Here is a 20,065-nt window from a genome sequence, read left to right on the forward strand (position 1 = left end):
TTTGTTTAAAAAGGCGAATCTCACAATTATTCAGGGAGGCCCCGCTCTCTTTTGCATTTAAACATTATTTTGGAAGGATAGATTGAAAGAGAAAAGTTCCACTTGGCTTTTGTTGAGCTGGCAAGCGGAGTCAGCTGTCGGTGGGGGCTGGGGCATGCCTTCATCACACTTCCCTCGTCAGGGCCTCTGAGCTCGCTGCCTGTGAAGCTAGTTGTCAGGTCTTCAGGCTCCAGGAAGGAGAGGCCCTGTCAGGTAGGTCTTCCCGATTCATCCCTTTGGTTGGCATGTGCCAGGTTTGTTCAGCTGAGTAATGAATCCTTCAAAAAATAATTTTAAGTGTTCAACCAGCTTCCTTAAAGGCTCGTGTATTTTTTTGCTTTCTTAGAGACCCTTTCGTTGCCACCATGCAGAATTACATGCCTACAGATTCATCTTAATGGTACTGATTTCCCCTTTGAATCACTCCAAATAATTTCCATTCTCCCTTAAGAACTACCAGCTAGGTTTTTCAGGTCATGCAGAAGCATGTCAGGGGAAATCTTTGCCTGGCAAACAAAGTACTGTTGAAGAGCCCAGCCAGGCCTGTTGGGAAAAGCAAAAACAGAAGCAAAAACTGGGTCGTGTGGCTCTGGATGGGGAGAGGGAACTGACAGCTGTATCCATCTACTCTGGGAGTGGAAGGCCCATCGTCAAGGACAAATCTTATTTAACATTTTACAGTAGAAACTCGACCCTGGTTTTCTGGTAGGAGTTAGAAAAAACACCACCACCACCTAAGAAATGATGGAGTTGTCAGCCCCCCACCCCTGCGCACCCTTTCACTGGCCCCCTGCATGAAAGCTCCGCTGCACAGTGAGGCCTCTCATCCCTGCTCCTGGTCAGCTCGCCCCCATTTGGCCGTGTCCTGCAGCTGGACTTATTTCTTTGAGCCAGAAGCTGCAATTGAGTATGAACTTCATAGGCTTGAACTTGGGCCCTCACCCTCATTCACACCCTTCATATATCAGAGCCCCTCTGACAGCAGCTTCTGCCGTCGAGACTGACACACCCTTGACTCTGCAGTAACCTGGCCTCACTGCACCCGCGTCAGGTACACACGCGCCTCGGGCCCCCCACCCTGGTGTACTGTGGCCAGGAGCCAGACCGGTCTGGCCAGCCCTGTTTGAGTCGATACCAGGAAAGGGGCTCCAACAAAATGTGGCAACCTCAGGAGGGAAAAAAGTACGGAACGAGAGCTTTTGCCAGTCATTCTTGCCTCTTAGTGTTTCACGTTCCTCGTTTGTGAAAACAGAAACAACAAACACATCCTTTATAATAAAGACTTGCCTTGGCTTCTTCTTAGGCTCTTGCAGAAATCAAATGAGGTAATGGAAGGGGAAGTGTCTTAAAGGAGAAAGCATCGCATTCCATGATGGGCAGTTTCCCAGTCATTTTTGGGAGCTTGTCTCTTGAGGCAACAAGTGTCAAGGGACTCCCCCTGCAGAGGCTCTCGAACCACGTGGCGTCAGGGACGCGCTCCAGCGGCTCTCCACTCTGTCCTTACCCGCTGGGGGGCTCCTGCCCGCCTCTCCAGCCTGTGCCCTGGCGCCTGCCCGTTCAGGCCTCGGGTCCAGTCCCACAGACTTGGTATTGTCCCCAAGCGCGCCCTTCCCTCGTCTGCCTTTGCGCCTCTGTGCCTCCGCCTTCCTGCCACGAATGCTGCCTGATTTCCCCTCTCCACCTGGGAAAATTCCTCCAGTCTTAAAATGCCAACTGTCTTTTTACAGGTGTATTAGTTATCCGTGGCCGCGCCGCGACTGTGGTGCTTTAACACAGCACATTTGTTACCCTGCGTTTTCTGTGAGTCGGTGTAACATAGTTAGAAATCTGAATTTGGCCTGTGACTCCGGTTCCTGACACAGAGCTCCTAAACCGTGGTAATTTCCTGAGCGATAGGAGTTCGAGGGGCATCTTTTGTTCTCATATTTGGTCTCTGGCCCTGCTTCCTGACACACAGCTCCTGAATCCCTTGTCATTTCCTGAGCGATAGGTGCATCTATTGTTCTTTGAGGCAACTCTTGCTTCAGGATGGAGGCTGGTCACCTGAAAGACCAAGCCATGATTAGAAGCTTGAGCTTTTCAGCCTCACCCTCCATTTCCTGGGGGGGGGAGGAGGGCCAGAGATTGAGTTAGTAACTGGCCATGCCCACATGATGAGATTGATCGTGCCCGTGTGATTTCATAACCATTTCTGAACTGCAGGCATTGGGGAGCTTCTGGGTTGGTGAGTTCACCTCTGCTCCGCAGGGACAGACGCTCCTGTGCTCAGGACCCTTGAAGGACCTCTGTGTGTGCGTCTCTTCACCTGGCTGTTCCTCTGCCTTTTATCATGTTCTCTGTACTCAGTCAGTAAATGTAAATTATGTGTTGGCCTGAGTTCTGTGAGCTGTGCAGAGTTATTGAACCTAAGGAGGCTGTCATGGGAACCCCGCCCCAATTTGGAGCCAACTCCGACGGGAGTCTGGGTTACCTAGAGACCCATCACTTGCATTTGGTATCTGAAGGCGGGGGCAGTGTTGTGGGACCCGCCCTTCTCCTGCGGGGTTGTGCTACCCCCGAGTATTCAGTGTCGGGGTTGAGTATTGTGTGGAGGACACCCAGGGGGTGTCTGAAGAGAATGGGAGAATTACTTGGCGTGGAGAAGCCATACATTTGGTGTCCCGAGTGTGAGTAGAGGAAGGAAAAACGTTTCCCTTTAGTCAGGAATCTGGCCGCGGCTCAGCTCGGTCCTCTGCTTCAGGGTTTCTCAGGAGGCTGCGAACAAGGTGTCACTCAACCGAAGGCTTGGCTTGGGAAGGATCTGCTTCTCAGCTGACGTGGTTGGGGGCCAGATTTAGTTCCCTGTGGGCTTTGGGATGGAGGACCTCACTTCCTTGCTGGCTGCGGGCCGAGGCCCCTCCGCTCCGGGCTGCCCGGGCCTCCCTCCATGGCAGCTGGCTTCGTCCGATCCAGTGGAGGGAGCCTGCTCCCAAGGCTGAAGTCACAGTCTCCATGCACCTAACCATGGGAGTGGCATCCCTTCATCTTTCCTGTAGTCAGCTGATTGGAAGCAAGACACAGGTCCTTGTCACACTGGAAGGGGGGGATTATACAGGGCGCGAAGACTTGGAGGTGTGGGGATCATTTGGGGCCATCTCAGAGTCTGCTCACCACAAGGCATCCTCTCCAGAAGGCTTCACCCACTTCTTCCAACTAAATGTGTGAGCTGGCCTTTCTGTGGCTCTTTTTCATAGTTTTTTTTTCTTTTTCAGTTTATATCCCATGACTGATATTATGGTTGAATATTGTTTTTATTTCCCTCATATGACCTTTTGCCTATCTTTCATCCACTTGCAACTCCCAGAATAGAGTCTTGTATTTGCAAACATGCTAAAGACTGCCCTTCCTTCCCTTTTTTGAAACTAAAAAAGGACAAATCTAGTCACTCTCCTGATTAACACCTGAATCCTTTTTTCTCCACTGCAGCCACATAAGATCCATTATAAAACCCTCCGATTTGCCAATTTGGCATTGGAAGCAATGACTCATCCATATCCACATAACCTGGCTGGGGCGACTTGCCTTGGTCTGATTTGCATTTAGAGCTGGACTTGTTACCTTATTAAGGAGAAGCAATTTTCCATCAAAGATGCTTCAAACATTAGCTGTTTTGGAGCAGGGCCTTGTTCTGTTTCCTACGGGGTCTGATGGCTCTCAGAGGTGATTCGGTCAGTAAGTCAACTTCTTTAAACTCTTTCTTTTTTTTTTGCCTGGTCACGATCACTTGGTGGCCCTGCTCTTATTAGGTGACAGCAAACGAATTGATGAAGAGGACCAGCTCTTGGAGAAGAAGCACTTACGTTTTGTTCCTTTCAGCCGAGCAGCGGGCTGGGTCTTATTACCCCTGTTGGAGGTGTTTGGTAGGGTGAGATATTGCCTGCACTTCAGGGGTCTTGGAGTACAGGAGAGATAATGCACGTTCGATATCTGTGGGATTGCGGACTCAAAACGTGGCAGAACCCCTCTAGCCTGGCTCCCCGAGCCCTCAGGCTGCCCTTTGCTTAGCTCTGTGATAGCGAGCCCCGTTTTCCTTTTTTGAACCTTTGGTGGATACCTAGTCCTTAGAAGGCACTGGTTGGCTTTTGGTAAACACTGCTTTTGGTGCTGTAAGATGTGAGGCTTGGCCCTTTTAAGGAAAACTCATGGACGTCAACTCATGGGAGTCATTCCTTTGCTGGGAAAGATGCAGAATTAGCAGGTTAAAGCCAGTTCTGATGGGAGCGCGTAAGTGTGTGTGCCTACATTTTGGGTCTTCGGGGAGCCATGAGGCTAAAAGCCAATTAAGGTTTTAGTTGAGAGAAATTCAAACGTGGTTTCTCCTGGGCAAGAGAGAGATTTGGAGCAGAGCGCGCTCTGAGGAAAGCGGGAGGGTGTTGACGATGTAATTAATACACTCAACAGCTGGGAATGGGACCCAGCACACAGCGCCATCGAGAAGGGACCCTGTGGGGGCCTTGGCCTTGGGCCTGAGAGCTGTGCCATCGAGGTCGCGGCTCCGACTTGGGCACCTGAAGGCCTCTGTGTGATCGGCATGGTGAGAGGGGTGACAGTCCTGCCACAGTGAGCACCTCCTAAGTTTGAGCTGTGCAGGAAAACTGGGTCGTGAAGGGATTTATTTCCTCCTAGTGCTTGAATATGAGTTTTCTTTTCCTTCATTTGTTCATCCTGTTACTCTTAGTATGTTAAGTCCTTTTCCCCAGTCTCTACATTTGTCTATTCATACAAGGTGATCGTCTAATTGATACTTCCAGCCTCTGTCCCAGGATGTAGAATCGTGGCTCCAGCTCCACACTTACATTTCACTGTCACCCCAAATCTGAAACGTACTCCAGAGGTGATAGACTTCTCCCAGGCCCTGTCACTCAGGCAGATCTCTCTAAGATCATGGGTTCTTTTTTATTCTCACTTCCATCAATCCTGTTCAGATCTTTCCATCATGGGAAGAGGATGAGGTGTCAGCATTCATGAGGCTCAGGTTTGAATCCTGTCCTTGTCCTTTCCTAGCTAGTAACCATGGGCAAGCATGCTCTTTGACCTTTGTGAAGTTCATTTCCCTAAAGTCTAAAATTGGCATGATACTATCTGCCTGCCTCTTTGGATTATTGGGGAACATTAAGTGCGGTACTATATGTAAATCACCTAACTGTGCTTGGCTTGTTCGGCTGCTGTTTTGAGAGGCCTTTTGTATGTGGAGCTCACCTGCAATTGCAGAACCCAGTTCTGAATGTCGTGCGTGTCCTCTGCCTCCCCGAGTGCTTTCTGACACGTGAGCTTGGCTTCTATGCTTCAGAGAAAATGAAAGCTGCCTCCTTGGGCCCCCTCAGCTTTTAGCCCCCAGACTTACAAATAGCTTGTGTCTAGACTCGTCCCCTCTTCCATTTACTTTGATGCAAGGAAGGTGGCCCCTTTCTGTCATTCTGCCTGCGGTTGACCGTTTCCCCTGGGTTCCGGATCCCGTCCCTTCCTGCCCAGGGACCTCTCCCTTGCCTGATTGTGCCCTCTCTGACCACACCTTCTTCAATGGTTTCTTCCCTTGAGCAGTGAACCATGTCTAAGCCTCCCTTATCTTAAAAAAATAAAATAATAGAAACCTCATCACTCTCCCTGTAGAGCTGCCACCCTGTACCCTTCCACGCGTCCCCAGCCAGACTTCCGGAGCCCGGTTCACGCACGCCCTCTTCTCCGCAGTCCGCCTCCCACACAGTGCCCCACGCATGTCATTCTGACTTCACTTCATTTCTTTCTTCAAAATCAGTCTCACTAGGGTCACCTGTTACCCTGTCACTAAGGCCACACTGCTGACCATGCTTTTCCTATGGAAACACTTGCTTTTCTTCGCTCCTCTGACCCATTGGGCCGATTTTGCCCCTCCCTTCCTGACCAGGCCTCAGTCTCCTTGCACGCTCTTTCTTTGTGCTGTCCTACATGTGGGTGTTCCTCCCTCTTCTGTGCCAGGCTTGCTGCCTGGTTCTGAACCGTCTCCGAGGGGCTGGTTCACTTCCCCATCCGCGCTCTGTGCACAGGTGGCACCTTCGTTTCTGTCTCCGAGGCCCCCCCCCCCCCATTACGTCCCAACTGAACGTACATCTCCTCCCGGTTCCCAGGCGGGGTTGATGCTGCTGCTCAGGGAGCCCACTCTGAGAGCTTCGGTTACAAGGAAACGAGGCGGCTTTCCCATTGCTTCCTGTGCCCAGTATGACCTCCGCCACCCCCGGTTCCCCCTGCATCTGACCCGTCCTGTCGGTTTTGCCTTCTAAACGCCTCTCTATCCAGAAAGCCCTCCGCACCTCACTCGTCGGGTTGTTGCAGCCTGCCGACTGGCCTGTCTGCCTCCGGTCTGGCTTCTCCTCCATCTCTTCCCCAACCACCAGTGGGAGCTTCTTACAGCACAAACTGTGCTAGTCTCCTGCCTGCTTTCTCTTGGGCCTCCACCCTGCCTGTGGGATGAACCCAAACCTCTTACTGTTGACGTGGCCTCTGCCTACCCAAGTAGCACTGCCTCTTGCCTCTCCGCCCTTCGGACAGGATGTACCAGCCATACAGAAAGGTCTGCGCAATTTAAGGGTATGTATGTCATATAGCAGTTATTGAGTGCTTACAGCCTTCGAGCCACTAGAGCACTTTTACACACTTTAATTTTATTTAATCTTCCCGTTAACCCTGTCAGTGGGTCACATTTTACAGATGATGAAATGTGACCCATTTTGTAATGTAGCCATCGTTCCGTACACCAGTCCTGTTCCGCTGTGCCGAGGGCAACGGGGCTGGATTCACTCAGAACGCACTGCGAGAGCTAATGACGACTGTCTAACACTTGTCGGTCATGGCCTTTGGGCCAGAGCACTACGTGTAAACAGAACTCATGTAAACTGTTACCGATTTGTAAAGGAGGAAATTCCAAGGGAAGGAATAGCTTGTTCAGAGCCACGTAATTTTGAATTTATGCCTTGTGACTCTAAAGCTCATACTTCTGTGGTAACTTACCGTATCGTTTCTGTGGGCGCACACAGGGAAGTTATATAGAGAACTGCTTGTCACTTGGCAGCTTCTAAAACTCAGAGCCCCCCAGTGTCTGCCTATGACCGAATTGTGACGTTTCCAGCAGCCCGCCCCTCCTTACGGGGACCCGCGCGCGCGCACCTGTCTGCCCCCCAGACCCCATCCTGCTGTCGTGGGAAGGGTTTGGATTTGGAGTCACACTGCGGCCTGACTGCCCCTGTCCTGACCACATCCCTGGGAGCCCTGGGGCGAGTTACTGTACCGCTTCGCTCTGCTGATTCCTGTTCTCGGAAGATCAGAACAGTAATACTTCTCTCGTGGGGCCGTTGAGAAAAACAAACGTGAGAATACCTGCCTCTTCTCTCCGTCTCTCGCGCGTCTGCCTTAATGTGACCCTGGGCACTACATAGTTAGCTTCCTTGCTGGTTTCCTGTTGTTTCCCTCACAGACCCCTGGTGCCCCTCCCTGACCTCACCCCTGCCCCTGCCCCCCAACCGTGCCCTGCACCGCCACCTGAAAACAGTTCTCAGGTTTAAAAAAGAAAAAAAATCCTAGGGCTTTCTCTTAATAGTAATGGTGGGCTGTTATTCAGACACACACCTTCCCACTGAATCAACCAAAAATAGTTGGATGGAATACAAAAACAAAACAAAAACAAAAACACCCTCCTTTTTAAAGCATCTCAGAGCTGACGGGCATTACCAGGTTAAGGCTGGAATGGAGAGCCCAGGCAACACTGCAGATTTGACCAGCAGTTACGGGGAGTGCAAATAAAGCCCAGACTCCTCACATGAAGCTGGGACCCCAGATGGCTACACACCATCAGAGTGAACATAGATCTGAAACATACCAGCTGTTACACGCAACTGTAGCCCAGAGTCATCCTGACTGGGTCACCCAAGGAGTCTTAAGTCTGGAATGGGTTTAAAGGCTGATAGTACTACCAGGTATCTGGCGAAATCAAGTGGAAATTCTTTCAAAAGGAAAATTTCCTCAACCTAGGCATCAAATTACTCAGTGACCAGCACCCAAGGAAAGCATGCTCCAACGGCAAGACTCATCAGCAACCACAAACAATAGAAACAGCCTTTTATAAGCATCATCGGATGTTGGAATCATTGCCATCTATAAAAAAAGCTGTTTTAAGAAATAAAAGATAAACTTGAAGATATCTGCAAAGAATAGGAAACTGTGAAATGTGGCATAACAAATTGCAAAAGGAATGAAATGAAAAACTCAGTGAATGAGGAAAAGTACATATATTAGTTTAAAGAAAAAAACCTTGATGGATTTAAGAGAAGATTGGATAAAACTGAAGAGAAAACATACTTGAAGACACTAAGAAAAAATTACCCAGGAAGACAAGTAGAGATCACAGAGAGAGAAAAGAGAAAGTCTTAAGTTTAATTCAAATCATAGAAGGAGATGAGAAATAAAATGAGCAGAGGTGAAACTTGAAGTTAATGGCTGAGATTTTCCATAGCAGTTGAGATACTGAACTACAGATTTATGAAGACTAGTGATTGCAAGTAGGATTATTTTTTTAAAAATATCTAAATTTAGATATAGCAAGATGAAACTATAGAAAACCAAAGGCCAAGAGAAAATCTTAAAAGCAGCTAGAGAAAAAGGTTATCTTCAAAGTAGCAATAGACAGACCATTGCCTTCTCCTCAAATGTTGATTCTGATCATGTTATTCACTAAATTTCTAATGGCTTTCCATCCCTAAAAAATAAAAGATATGCTATACTCTTCAGCATATGAGGCCTTGCATGGTCTGGCCCCTGTAGCCTGTTTAGACACAGAAGCTCCCTCCTTCTCAGGTTACCCTCGATGGGGTGCCTTTGCACACGCCCGTCTCCCCTTCTGGAACGCTCCCCATGCTCAGCCATCGGGCCAGCTCTTGCTCAGCCTTCCCATTTTCAGCTCCGGGGTTCACTGTCAAACCGCCAGTCTCCCTTCTTACCGCCTTTGAGTGCACCGCTTGCCGGCTGTCATCAACACCACGTACTTTCAACGTTTGCTCATTTCTAGCACGTGAGCTCTCTGAGGACAGTGACAGGGTCACTTGCAGTGCCTGATACTCCATCGATTTCCTGGGTTCCCTCCACATTTCAGGAGGTCCCATCGCCACTTACACAATATCTTGATGTAGGCTTCATGGCTCTTCCCATGATGCTCTGATTCTTGCTTGTGCGGAGAACAGGCCACCGTGGTCAGCACCAGGATCTCCGCATGTTGTCCTCGGTGGCTCTGTCTGTTCATTACTCCCGTTTCCTTGGTAAAACTGTAATGACAATACCCACTGCACCCACGGTGTGGAGTTGTGGTGTGGACCAGATGAGCTCCAGATGTGAATACCCTGAGAACTCTTTGGCACCACGCAATTTTGTTAGCTTTATTTCAGAGAGAGAGCCTCGTTTGGGTTGGGATTTTGTGGAGACGAGAACTTGTTGATGCTCTGAGCCTGGGCTCTGGCGGGGCTAGACGTGGGGTCCGAGAGTGATCATCACACTCCCTGTGCCCGGCGGACGTGCAGCGTAGCAGGTGGCTCTGACATGAGTGTTGCTGGCCCCCGAGAGGACTTGTGTTCTCATTTCTACGTTTCACTGGGGAGACGGCCCCATAAAATTAAGTTTTCCTGGTTGGTTGATTTTGAGACATCTGAAGGGAAATGTTTTCATTTGTGAAAAACAGTTGTGGCTTTCATTGAATTTTTATTGGAAATTGTAAATTTCTGTGCCCCTCATTCAGAGAGGGAAAAAGCTCAGATTTCTCAGGTTGTCACTCTTTTAACTGGATAGGTTGAAGCACCTTTTTGCCCAGTCCTTTGCTTCTCTCTTCCCATTGCCCCCACTGAGGACCGCAGTCTGATCACGAAAGACGAGAACAGACGATTGGGCAGCAGCTCGGTTCCCTGGCGCAGGACCCGGCCATCCCCCCTCTCTGCCAGCCCCGTTCCTCTCCCCGCCCCGGGCCCTGCCCGCCTAGCACGCGTGTCTCCAGCCTGTTGGTCATTACAGTCAGTCTCTTCCTGCTCCTTTGCCGCGTCAGGCCCTTTCACGGCTCTGGGCCTTTGCACGAGCTCCGGCCTTTACCTGAAATGCCCTTCAACTTCCTCATCTCCCTTTGAAACATTTATACGTCCCTCAAGCCCCAAGTCACGTCCTCAGCAAATGTTTTCACTTCCTCCCCGTGACAGTGACAGCACACTGCTTCTTCCTTGAGCATGTAGCAGTGGAGCAGCCTCATGAACTCTTCAGCAGACTTAGTTTTGAACCTCTTCTCTGCAGCTTGGGCTGGAAAAAATTAATAAATATGGAAGTTCTCAGCACAAAAGTTGTATTTGAAGCCACAGCCCAAGGCTCCGTTTTTGAGTTCCAGACCTTCCTGTTGAACGGTCTCCCAGCATTATCACTGGAAGGTTTCACAGTTGGCCTCTCAAATAGAATCGCCTCTAAAACCGAACTCCTGGTTTCCACCTTACTCCCTAGGCTTTCCTGTGCCAATAAATGATGCCTCCTCCATCAGCCTAGCTGCAGAGGCTGGGAAGTTGGAAACAACCCTAAGCTCTCATATCTAATTGCCACCAAAGTCTATTAGATCAACTCCAAAATAGGTCTTAAACCGACCCTTTCAATTCCACCTCCAGTGCTTGCACGCAGGCACTACCTTCCACGTCGGGCCCCTGCGGGTGTAAGCCTGCCCAGATCTCGCCTCGGGCAGTGTCGTTTTCTCACACAAAATTCTTAGCAAGCTCCCCATTGTGTTTAGGTTTAAATTCATGACTCTTACATCCTATAAGGCTCCCCCTGACCTCACTCCACCCACCGCTCAACCTCATCTCCTGTTGTGCCCATTTCTGCTCACTGTGCTCCAGCCACATGGCCTTTCCCTTCCTCGCTAGTAACAGGAACTTCCCACCTCTGCCCCTTCCCCAGTGACAGCGCCCCCCTTTTGTTCCCTCCCTCGTTCCTACACACGCCATCCTCATCATCTCAGCTTCAATGTCAGTTCCACACAGGGCCGCCCCCTGACCTCTCCGTGGAAGTCATATGTCCTCTCCTCTTCTCCTGAGGGCCTAATCCTTCCTCCCTACCACTCACCACAGCTTACCGCCTTACATTTATTGAGCGATTATTTATTGAATTTCACTCCCACATTAAGGTATATGTTCTGTAAGGGCTGGGACCATATTTCTTTTATTCACCACTGTATCCTCGAATCCCAGTGCTCAGTAAACATAAGTCATCTTGTGATTACACAATGCAGTGGATTCTCTCATTAAGTTGGCAACTTCGCCCTTCGATGTGGTGAAATGTAGTTGCGGGAAACCTGTTAAGGTGACTCACCTTTCTAATCTGGCATTGCGTTTGCTCATATTTATTGAACGCATCTACAGTGCTCACCCGCAGGGCTGTAAACTGAGTTTAATTTCTTAGTTCAACTCCAAAATGCATCTTTGTCTGAACAGAGCCTTAGTTTCTGCTAGGATATTCTTATGAACGGAGAACCTGGAAAGGTCATGCTCAGGGGTGATACGGAACTTCATGACTGGGCCGCTGCTGTGGCTTGCCCTCTTCCTTTGGATACAGCCTGGCAACACCTTTGGAACTGAAGATTTGCTTTTTGTTGGGGTGGAATTGAAAGCAACAGTCATAAGGTGGAGCCATCAGTGACTACCCCAGAAAGCTGCACGCCCAGGATCTGAGGTGCCGTGGGAAAGCCCTCACGACCCTGCACTGGCCGCCAGCTCTTGAGACCGAGAGCTCGGGTATTAGAGATCTCGGTGGGGTGTGCTTAATTCCCGCCCCCCAGTCTTTCCCAAAGCAACACCATGTGCTGCAGAACACATTGGTGAGATGTGTCATGGAACAGGTCAACCGCTTGTGTGCTGCTTTTTCTCCTGAAGAGTGTAAGAAGGTTGTTCTGGAAGTAGCCAGTGATTTTGGGATTCTGAACTCTGGTCTAAAATAAAAGATGAACTTGGATGTTGTCCCTCTTTTACTGATGGACAGGGTGGGGATTTTTTTTTTTCCTTTTGAAAAATAATGAGAATTTTGCTTTTAGTGGGCACTATGGTAGGTATATTTCAGCACAGATGGAAGAGCAAACTGTTGGCCATTCTTAAGCCCCAGCGGGTCAGATCATGTCAGTGTTTCCAGAGCATGCCCACAATGGTAAAAGCTGGCGTTAAGCTGACACTTTGCTGAGAGGCAGCTGGTTCCGAAAAGGATTGATTTATTTTGGCCTTGGTAATGTCTAAACGATGACAAGTACAAGTCTCTCTCAGCTCTCTGGAGCGGCTCCCACGTGAGTTTGCCGTGACCTCGAGAATCCAGAGACTCTAGGAGAGTTGGCTAAGAGTGTTCTGTGGTATGGGGCAGCTCTAACATAACACATGAAAATGCAAAATACTAAATGTTCAGAAGTGTATAATTTGCTGCTTTTGTTCATGAGCGGTTTTAATACTTCTGGTACGGAGCCTGACTCTCTTTACTGGGGAGATGCGGTTTCAGTTTCTAGGGTGAGTGTGCATTTTATACGCTTTTTTTAAGAAAGTAAATTAAACATTAAAAGACTTTAAGTACTTTAGTCTTTATATAATGTCACTAAGAAAGCCAGGAAAAAGCCGGGTTGGCATTTTTATTTATTTATTTAATAACTATAATCTATTTTCCACCATTTTGTTTGTTATGGCTGATACCAAAGTACTTTTAAAAGTTAACATTTACTTTGACTTTGTTTTATTTCCAGCAGATGTGCATAATAAGTTAACCTATCTCTGGTCTTCACTGTGGGCAGGGGCAGTATTTACCATCTGGTTATTTTGGCACTTTGACATGAAGGCAGTTGAGTTTGATTCAGCCTAGTTTGGTGCTCTCCACATGAATGACGCTTAGCATGTGAATAACGTTGACTAGGTAACGTGGGGCCTGCTGAGCGTGAGCATTAATACAGGTCGGTGATGCGATTGACCTTAGCCAAGTCACCTAACCACTGGGGGCCGGGGTTCCCATTTCCATAAAGTAAGTAGCTTGAGAGTGAAAATGGTATCCAGGAATCCTTGTAGCTCTGAATGTAAAAATCCCATGAGTCTGTGTGCCTGATGGATATGTGCCTCACTGATCCGTCCTCTCCTCCCTTTCTCTTTCTGTTTTTAATTAAGGAAAAGAGGATGCTGGTGCACCAGTTACAAAAGATGAGAGCATCTCCGTGGTGCAGGACACAAGCGCTGTACCAGAGAAGTCACTGCAAAGATCAGCAAAGGTCATTGCCTGCAGATTTCCTCCATTTGTCCAAATGGTTCTCACCTAAGCTACCTGTCAGAGGTCTCTCATGCAACACCTAGGACTTCAGCTGGTCAGTTAATCAGAACAGTCAGTGGAAGCAGGGTATCATAAAAAGAGAATTAAAAAAATAACTTTACACATATATGTATGTGTTCATTTGCCTGTCTTGGGGTGAAGGGCCAAGGCCTTTTCTTTGTGTGTGGGTATGTTTATTGAAGTTCTGCATTATTTTTTCTGCTTAAACCACACTCATAATGTGGCATCTGTGATTTCCAGTTCGGGTTATTTAGCGTGGAGAGAGACTTTCGGCCCTGGTGAAGCGGTCTGTGTTAATGTTGGGTCCTTCTAGGTTTTTATAGTTTTTGGTTCCACTGGTTTTTATTGTTGTCATGTCCACGTCTAATTCAAATGTAAGCTCTTAAGAAGACTTTTTTAGTTTTTCCAAAATATTTAATTTAGTTATCACAGAAACAAAACAATTGCTTTTGCATCCTGTTGTTTTGCGTGATTCAAGTTTTTAAAAATTATATATGCTGTGCCATAGCCAGACACAGGATCAAACGCAGCTGCCCCCAGCTAAAGGCTCACGGTGGAGGAAGCGGCGCCCGGGCAAGGACGAGGGGACATGATGGCAGGAGGCTTCCTCCGGCTGCCGCACTGGCAATGTGTCTGACCGGGGAATACAGTTCTGCCGCTCAGTCTAGTGAGTTGGGCAGGACAGTGTCTCCTGCACAGTGGCGTGTGGAATTTCTAGCTTATACCACGTACACGTGACCCGCATTGCCCATCCAGTTATCTAGGTCTTTATTTTAATAAGTGTTTTGAACACTAACTGTATGCCAGGCAGCAGGCTAGGTGGGGAGATTATAATGAGTGGAAAGCCCGCGGGCTAGATCGGGCTCAGACTGGTGTTTTGTGTGACCTGTCAGTATTTAAAAATTTTGACTTGGTAGCTTACATTTAAAAAAAAAAAAAGAATTGGAGTGTTCACATAAAAAAATTAAACTTCTGGCTTCTCCTGACAAAACAAAACATCCGGCAGCCCTAGGCCACGTTCTGAAATGACTTCAGTCAGAGCCGAGCAGAGACAGCCCTCTGGAGACAGAACCTGTAATTTGCTGCTGCCCTCCGCTGTGCCCTCTCTATGGCTGGGTGTTTTTTTTTGTTATAGTTTCTTAATGAATTCAAACTAAAATTACAAGGCCAAACAGCACTGGTATGTGAAACCTATGCTGTGGGAAAGTCGTTTCTATGATAACACATATGAGTCACAAGTAACGTCACGCTGCTTTATACACTGCTAATGCTGTCAGCTGTTCAGACAAGAAGCAAAGACTTCTGGTTGAGGCAAGGTGCCGGAGATTCGTTTCTCTGTGCTCTTCCCTGCCCAGTACAACTTGAAACCCTGGACAATACGAGAGACAAACAAAGGGGGGTTCTGAAAGGGAAAACGACAAAGGCAGCCTGAGGGTTAGGGACCCCTGACAGCGTAGCCGCAGGGGACCTCACATTCCCCCACCAACAGAAATATCAGTTACTTCTCCACACAGCGTCACCGCATAGGGACCTAGAACACTGCTGGCCCCAGCTAGTGGACCAGACGGGTTCCCGATAACTTGCACCTAGTCCTGCAGGTGCGCAACGCTGAGTATCCCCTTGGTGTTCGCAGGTGGTTTACATTGTGGAGAAGAAGCATTCCCGAGCAGCGACTGGCTTCCTCAAGCTCCTGGCCGATAAGAACAGCGAACTGTTTAGGAAATACGCCCTGTTTTCTCCCGCGGACCACCGAGTGCCTAGAATATACGTGCCTCTCCAGGACTGTCCTCAAGACTTTGTGACCCGGCCTAAAGATTATGCCAACACACTGTTCATCTGCCGCATCGTGGACTGGAGGGAGGACAGCAATTTTGCCCTGGGGTAGGTGAGCTCTGGCAAGATCCCACTCAGAACTCTTGTTAGGAGGCCTTTCAGTAAACTTTCTTTTTTTGTGTATTATTATTTCTTTATTAAAGCATGGGTACCTGACGTATTTTGGTCCTGGTTCCTAAGAAATGGACCTTAGCTACCACCTCAAGTGGTCACCTCTAGGTTCCTTGAATTGCCAGGCAATCACCTTTTTCGTTTGTTTTTGTTTTTTGACATAAAATATAAGTGCATTAAAAAAAAAAAAAACTTCACCCGAAGACATGCTTATTGATTCTTAGAGAGAGGGGAAGGTAGGAAGGGAAACATTGATGTGAGAGAGAAACAATGATCGCTTATCTCTCCTACGCACCCCAGCTGGGGACCGAACCTGCATGCAGCACAGGCATGTGCCCTAATCTGGAATTGAACCGGCAGCCTTTCAGTTTACAGAATGACGCTCCGACCAGCTGAGCCACCCCAGCCAGGGCGAGCACATTCTGACCTTCTTCGTATTTCCTCTTATGTCATGAATCTTGTTTGTACCTGTGAACTGCAAAGAATTCATTGCATCAAACAACCAGAGCCCCCCTTTCAGACACTAGTGTTAAGATATGCAAATTCCAGCCCTGGCTGGTATGGCTCAGTGGATTGAGCACCAGCCTGCAAATCAAAGGGTTGCTGGTTCAATTCCCAGTCAGGGCACACGCCTGGGTTGCAGGCTGGGTCCCCAGTTGGGGGCGGGCAAGAGGTAACCACACATCGGTGTTTCTCGTCTTCTCTTTCTCCCTCCCTCCCTCTCTCTAATAATAAATAAATAAAATCTATTAAAAAGAAGATATGCAAATTCCAGGCATATTCAGGGGACCCCAATCTTCCCAAACTTTAAATATGAATATGAAGGTGTTTTTGAATGATGTGCTTTTTTGGTACTGGTTGTCAGCGATTTCACTTATGGCAGTAACTGTAAGCAGGAAAAGGGTACCATATTTTTTATGGAAGCTGTCAGAAACCAATGTAACTTACATGTAGGTTATGTAGTCGCAGAGCATCATGGATCGCCACTTAATTTTGATCTGAAAGACTGCTGGACCCAGCTGTTTGATCAAATGCTGTGCCTGTTTTCTTCTGACAAGTGGAATTCGTTTTGAAAGAAAAGCAATCTTAGGTTGTAACTAAATCTTTAGCTCTCTGTTATCGATGGTGTCTGGTTTGTGCTTCACAGGAAATGGAAATAAAAGCATACAAGCTCAACAAGAGTTTGTTTTGATACTTTTTGTCCATTTGGTTGACGTGCTTGTTGGTCACCTCACTGGGACAGGAGGGAGCCCCCGGGGAGCGCCCTGTGGTGGAGAGCGCCAGCGCTGAGCGGGTGGCCGCCCGGGCTGCTGTGATCAGGGTCACCGTGTGCTTAGCCTCTTGCACCCAGCGAGGTGCGCCGAGTGGAACCTGTGGGCCATGCTGAGGGCAGGGTACGAAACGCCGCCCTGCGCCACTCTTCCGGTGCGGGGAAGATCGCTGTGACCTACATGACCTCGGAGCCCCTTGGGGACAGTGGTGGCACTTTTCTGTTTTGCCCTCCAGTGGTGGGATTGCAGTGTCATCATTTTTAAGCAGAACTCATTCTCCAAAAGTGACGGCAGCCTCCTGAACCCCAAATAGCCCTTCTCAGAGGCTTGCCAGTTTCTCACCACCCGCTCAGAAGGCCTGACAGTCGCCGTGCCGCCTGGCCTCTGCTGATGGTGGCCGCCACACTCAGCCTGGCAGTGAAAGGGAAGACTGTCACATCATGGCAGGAAATCCTGCCTTGTCTTTTATCTGACTTTCTGTCTCATCCATTGTGTGTACTTGATTGGACTTCTTCCTTAGTTTTCAAGTTTAAGGGTGTAGTCAGGAAATCTTCAGGGTGTGAGTTTCTCTTAGTGCTCCAATGGCCTCGCAGGTTTTTTGGTTTTTGGTTTTTTTCTTTACAGTTGAGCCATTACTTTATCAAGAACTCTTTTTCTCATAAGTAAAGTACAATAATAATTGAAGAAGGAGTCAGGCCTTTGAAGCAGTGAAGACATTTGCTGAATCTAAATAAAGAATATTTAAAAATAATGGTCATATGTTAATTATGTACTTTTCAAACTAAATTTGAAGATTGATGGAAAACTGATAACTTTTTCTCTGCCTTCTTACTTAAAGACATTGAAAATGCTATTTTATGGAAATATGCCTTTAAAAATCTTTGTGAAAAAGAGAAAACTTAAGCAAAGTGTGGCAGGTTTTCATGATGTAGTTCTCAGATGACGTCTGTCTCATGGGGGGCTGCGGGCTGCAGCTGCTGAGCACGTTGGTGGTCGTCTTGCCATTTGGTTCTGGCTATCAGTTACTGATCTTTAGGAGCTGAGGTCACTGTTCCCCAGTCAGGACAGGCTGTGCTGGGACTGCCTGGGCTTCCTCTCTCTTCTTTGCCGGACTTCGACCAGGAGCATGAAGGCAGTCCGTGTTACGGGCGTGAGTGTGGGTGGTTAGCCTCTGCAGAAACTACGTCTGAATACAGAGGTCAGCCCAAGAGGCCTTTTGAGTTTTTATCCCCTGCTCCTACACTCTACTCTTGGGCTAATTATTTAAGCCCCAAATCATTTACTTTTTCTGTAGTTAAATTCAATTCATGAAACAAGTGTTGATCAACTCCATGTAAGTTACTGTGCTGTGCTATATGAGAAATAGAAAGGCAGAAAGCTATGGTTTCTTTATTCAAAGAAATTATCACCTAATGCGGAAGCAGTTGTATATTAATGTCAAGGGGTTAATTTAATTCTAAGAAATGGAATCCAACCTGAGCTGATTTAAATAAGAGTGGTGATTAATATGAGAAACTGTTGGTTCTCCTAAAACCCAGGGCAAGAAGTATAGGCAGATCTCATGAGGCGCTCAGAACTAACAAGGCGGCAGCTTCTCACTCAGCCGCCCTGACGAGTCCAGCCACCACGTGGTATCATCTCTCTGCCCTTTCCTACATGTGGGCTGTACTACTCTGCCGCTTTCTTCACAGTCGCCACCTGCTTGCTCAATAACCTACACAGCCCCAAAGTGGCACTGCTGGCCTTCTGCAGGTCACATACCGAAGTCTAGATCACAATACAGAGTTTCTAGGGTAGAAAATCCTATTGATGTAGTTTGAGACAGTTATTTGCCCTGGCCAGTAGTTTTAACCAGAGGCAGGGGTCCAAGACCCTCTGACCCACTGCCCAGTTAGCAGGGACTGTGGCGCTCTCTGTGAGGGAGTCAGATTGAATGGCCCGTGTCTTTGAGCTCTAATTACAGTACAAAGCAGAATACTGTAAGTTCTTCCATAGGAACAAAACAATTTTCTGGAAGTTTAGAAGAGGCGGGGAAAAGGGAAGTCCAGGATTGTTTCTTGGAGAACGGGAGTCCCCCCTGCTGAGAGATCACTCACTGGGAGTCCAGAGTGGACGGGAAGGGACGTGGCTGGAAGCAGCCGTCACAATAGGCTGCTGCAGTAAGTGGCGGAGTGGGCAAACCCGCAGGAAAGGGGTTGCAGTGAAGGAAACGAGAGAAAGGAAAAGACTCAGGCGAGATGAAGAAGGTCAGTTCTCCCAGGCATGATGACCGACTGCAAATGGGGCATGAAGGAGGAGGACAGAATCTTGGATGAACTTCCAGGCTTCCCACGTGGGTGACTGGGCAGAGGGCGCCGGCGTTGGACCGCGGCTCCCTGAGAGCAGGCGCGGCTCCTGCCGTTCCCTTCCCTTACGCCTCGGGGCTGGCCGTTTCCTAGGCCGCCTGTGTGTTCGTCGCTCCCCACTTCTCCACGCGACACTCCCCTGCCTGGCGGTGGCTTTCTCCCCTCCCCAGAGTTCCTTTAGTGACATACTCAGCTTTCAAACTTCTATCAGTTGTTCCATCGAACAGTGCTCCTGACTAAGTCTTCCTTCGTAGGTGCTTTTTATGGTGTCTAATAATTCCGTTATTGGGGCTCTCATCTGTCTGTGTTGTGATTGCTTATGTAAGTTATTTCCTTGGCCCTGAGCTCCGTTAGGGTAAGGTACTCAGTGAGTGTTTGCTGGCTGCTCAGGTGGGTAGGTGAAAATGATTTGGTGACCCCCAATGTAGACTAGGAAGATGCTGTACAGTAAATCAAGCTAGAAAACACAGGAGGTGTTTGGGACAGAAACTGATGAGAACCAAGGTTCTGTGATTTCAGAATCAACACTTGTTAACAACATACAGCCGACGTATAAACTAATTTAGCATCTTTAACAGAAAGTTTAAATAGAACATACACATTGTGAATGTATAATTTGAGTGGCTTTGGAAGGAGCCTCAAGGAGGCCATCAGCCTTGGCGCCCCCTTTGGTGTGTGCATTGTTTCTTGGATTCCCTTAGTGGCACTTCGGTGTCTCCGATTGAAGGAAGCCTGAGATTATTACAGTTCTGGAAACCTCTGGTTGTCAGAAAAGCGATTTTTCATCTTGGTCTTGGAATTGGCATGAGAGATCTCTGCTGAGCCTTGTTCACCTCTGTACGTTTCCTCTACCACCTTTTCATGAATCTTAGTCCTGGAATACCATCAGAAACCTGAGGGTAATTGTTCTTAGTGAGCCCTTGTAGGCCTTTAGGGATCACTGCTTTTTACTGTGCGTCACGACATATTCAGGACTCCGTGTTGAGTGCTGTAGAGTCCAGGGTATTTAACAAGCCACGATGACTTTCTTGCTGAGATGATTTGTAATTATATAATCGAATTTACAGCTCTGAGAGCTTCCCAGCCCTCTTAAATCAT

At 48.1% G+C, this 20,065-nt stretch overlaps 1 protein-coding gene across 2 annotated transcripts in view; it reads left to right on the top strand.

The window, feature by feature from the left end:
• Nucleotides 1–20,065, top strand: part of DIS3L2 (DIS3 like 3'-5' exoribonuclease 2) — a 222,139-nt gene that overhangs the window by 53,715 nt on the left and 148,359 nt on the right. For both annotated transcript variants that reach the window (XM_090284986.1, XM_090284987.1), the window contains exons 6-7: nucleotides 13,248–13,348; nucleotides 15,041–15,288. In XM_090284986.1, the coding sequence (XP_090141112.1) occupies nucleotides 13,248–13,348; nucleotides 15,041–15,288 (349 nt within the window). The remainder of the gene's footprint in view (nucleotides 1–13,247; nucleotides 13,349–15,040; nucleotides 15,289–20,065) is intronic.

This window comes from Furipterus horrens, unplaced genomic scaffold, assembly GCF_987537825.1.
Source record: "Furipterus horrens unplaced genomic scaffold, mFurHor1.1.pri manual_scaffold_1, whole genome shotgun sequence".
NCBI lineage: Eukaryota > Metazoa > Chordata > Mammalia > Chiroptera > Furipteridae > Furipterus > Furipterus horrens.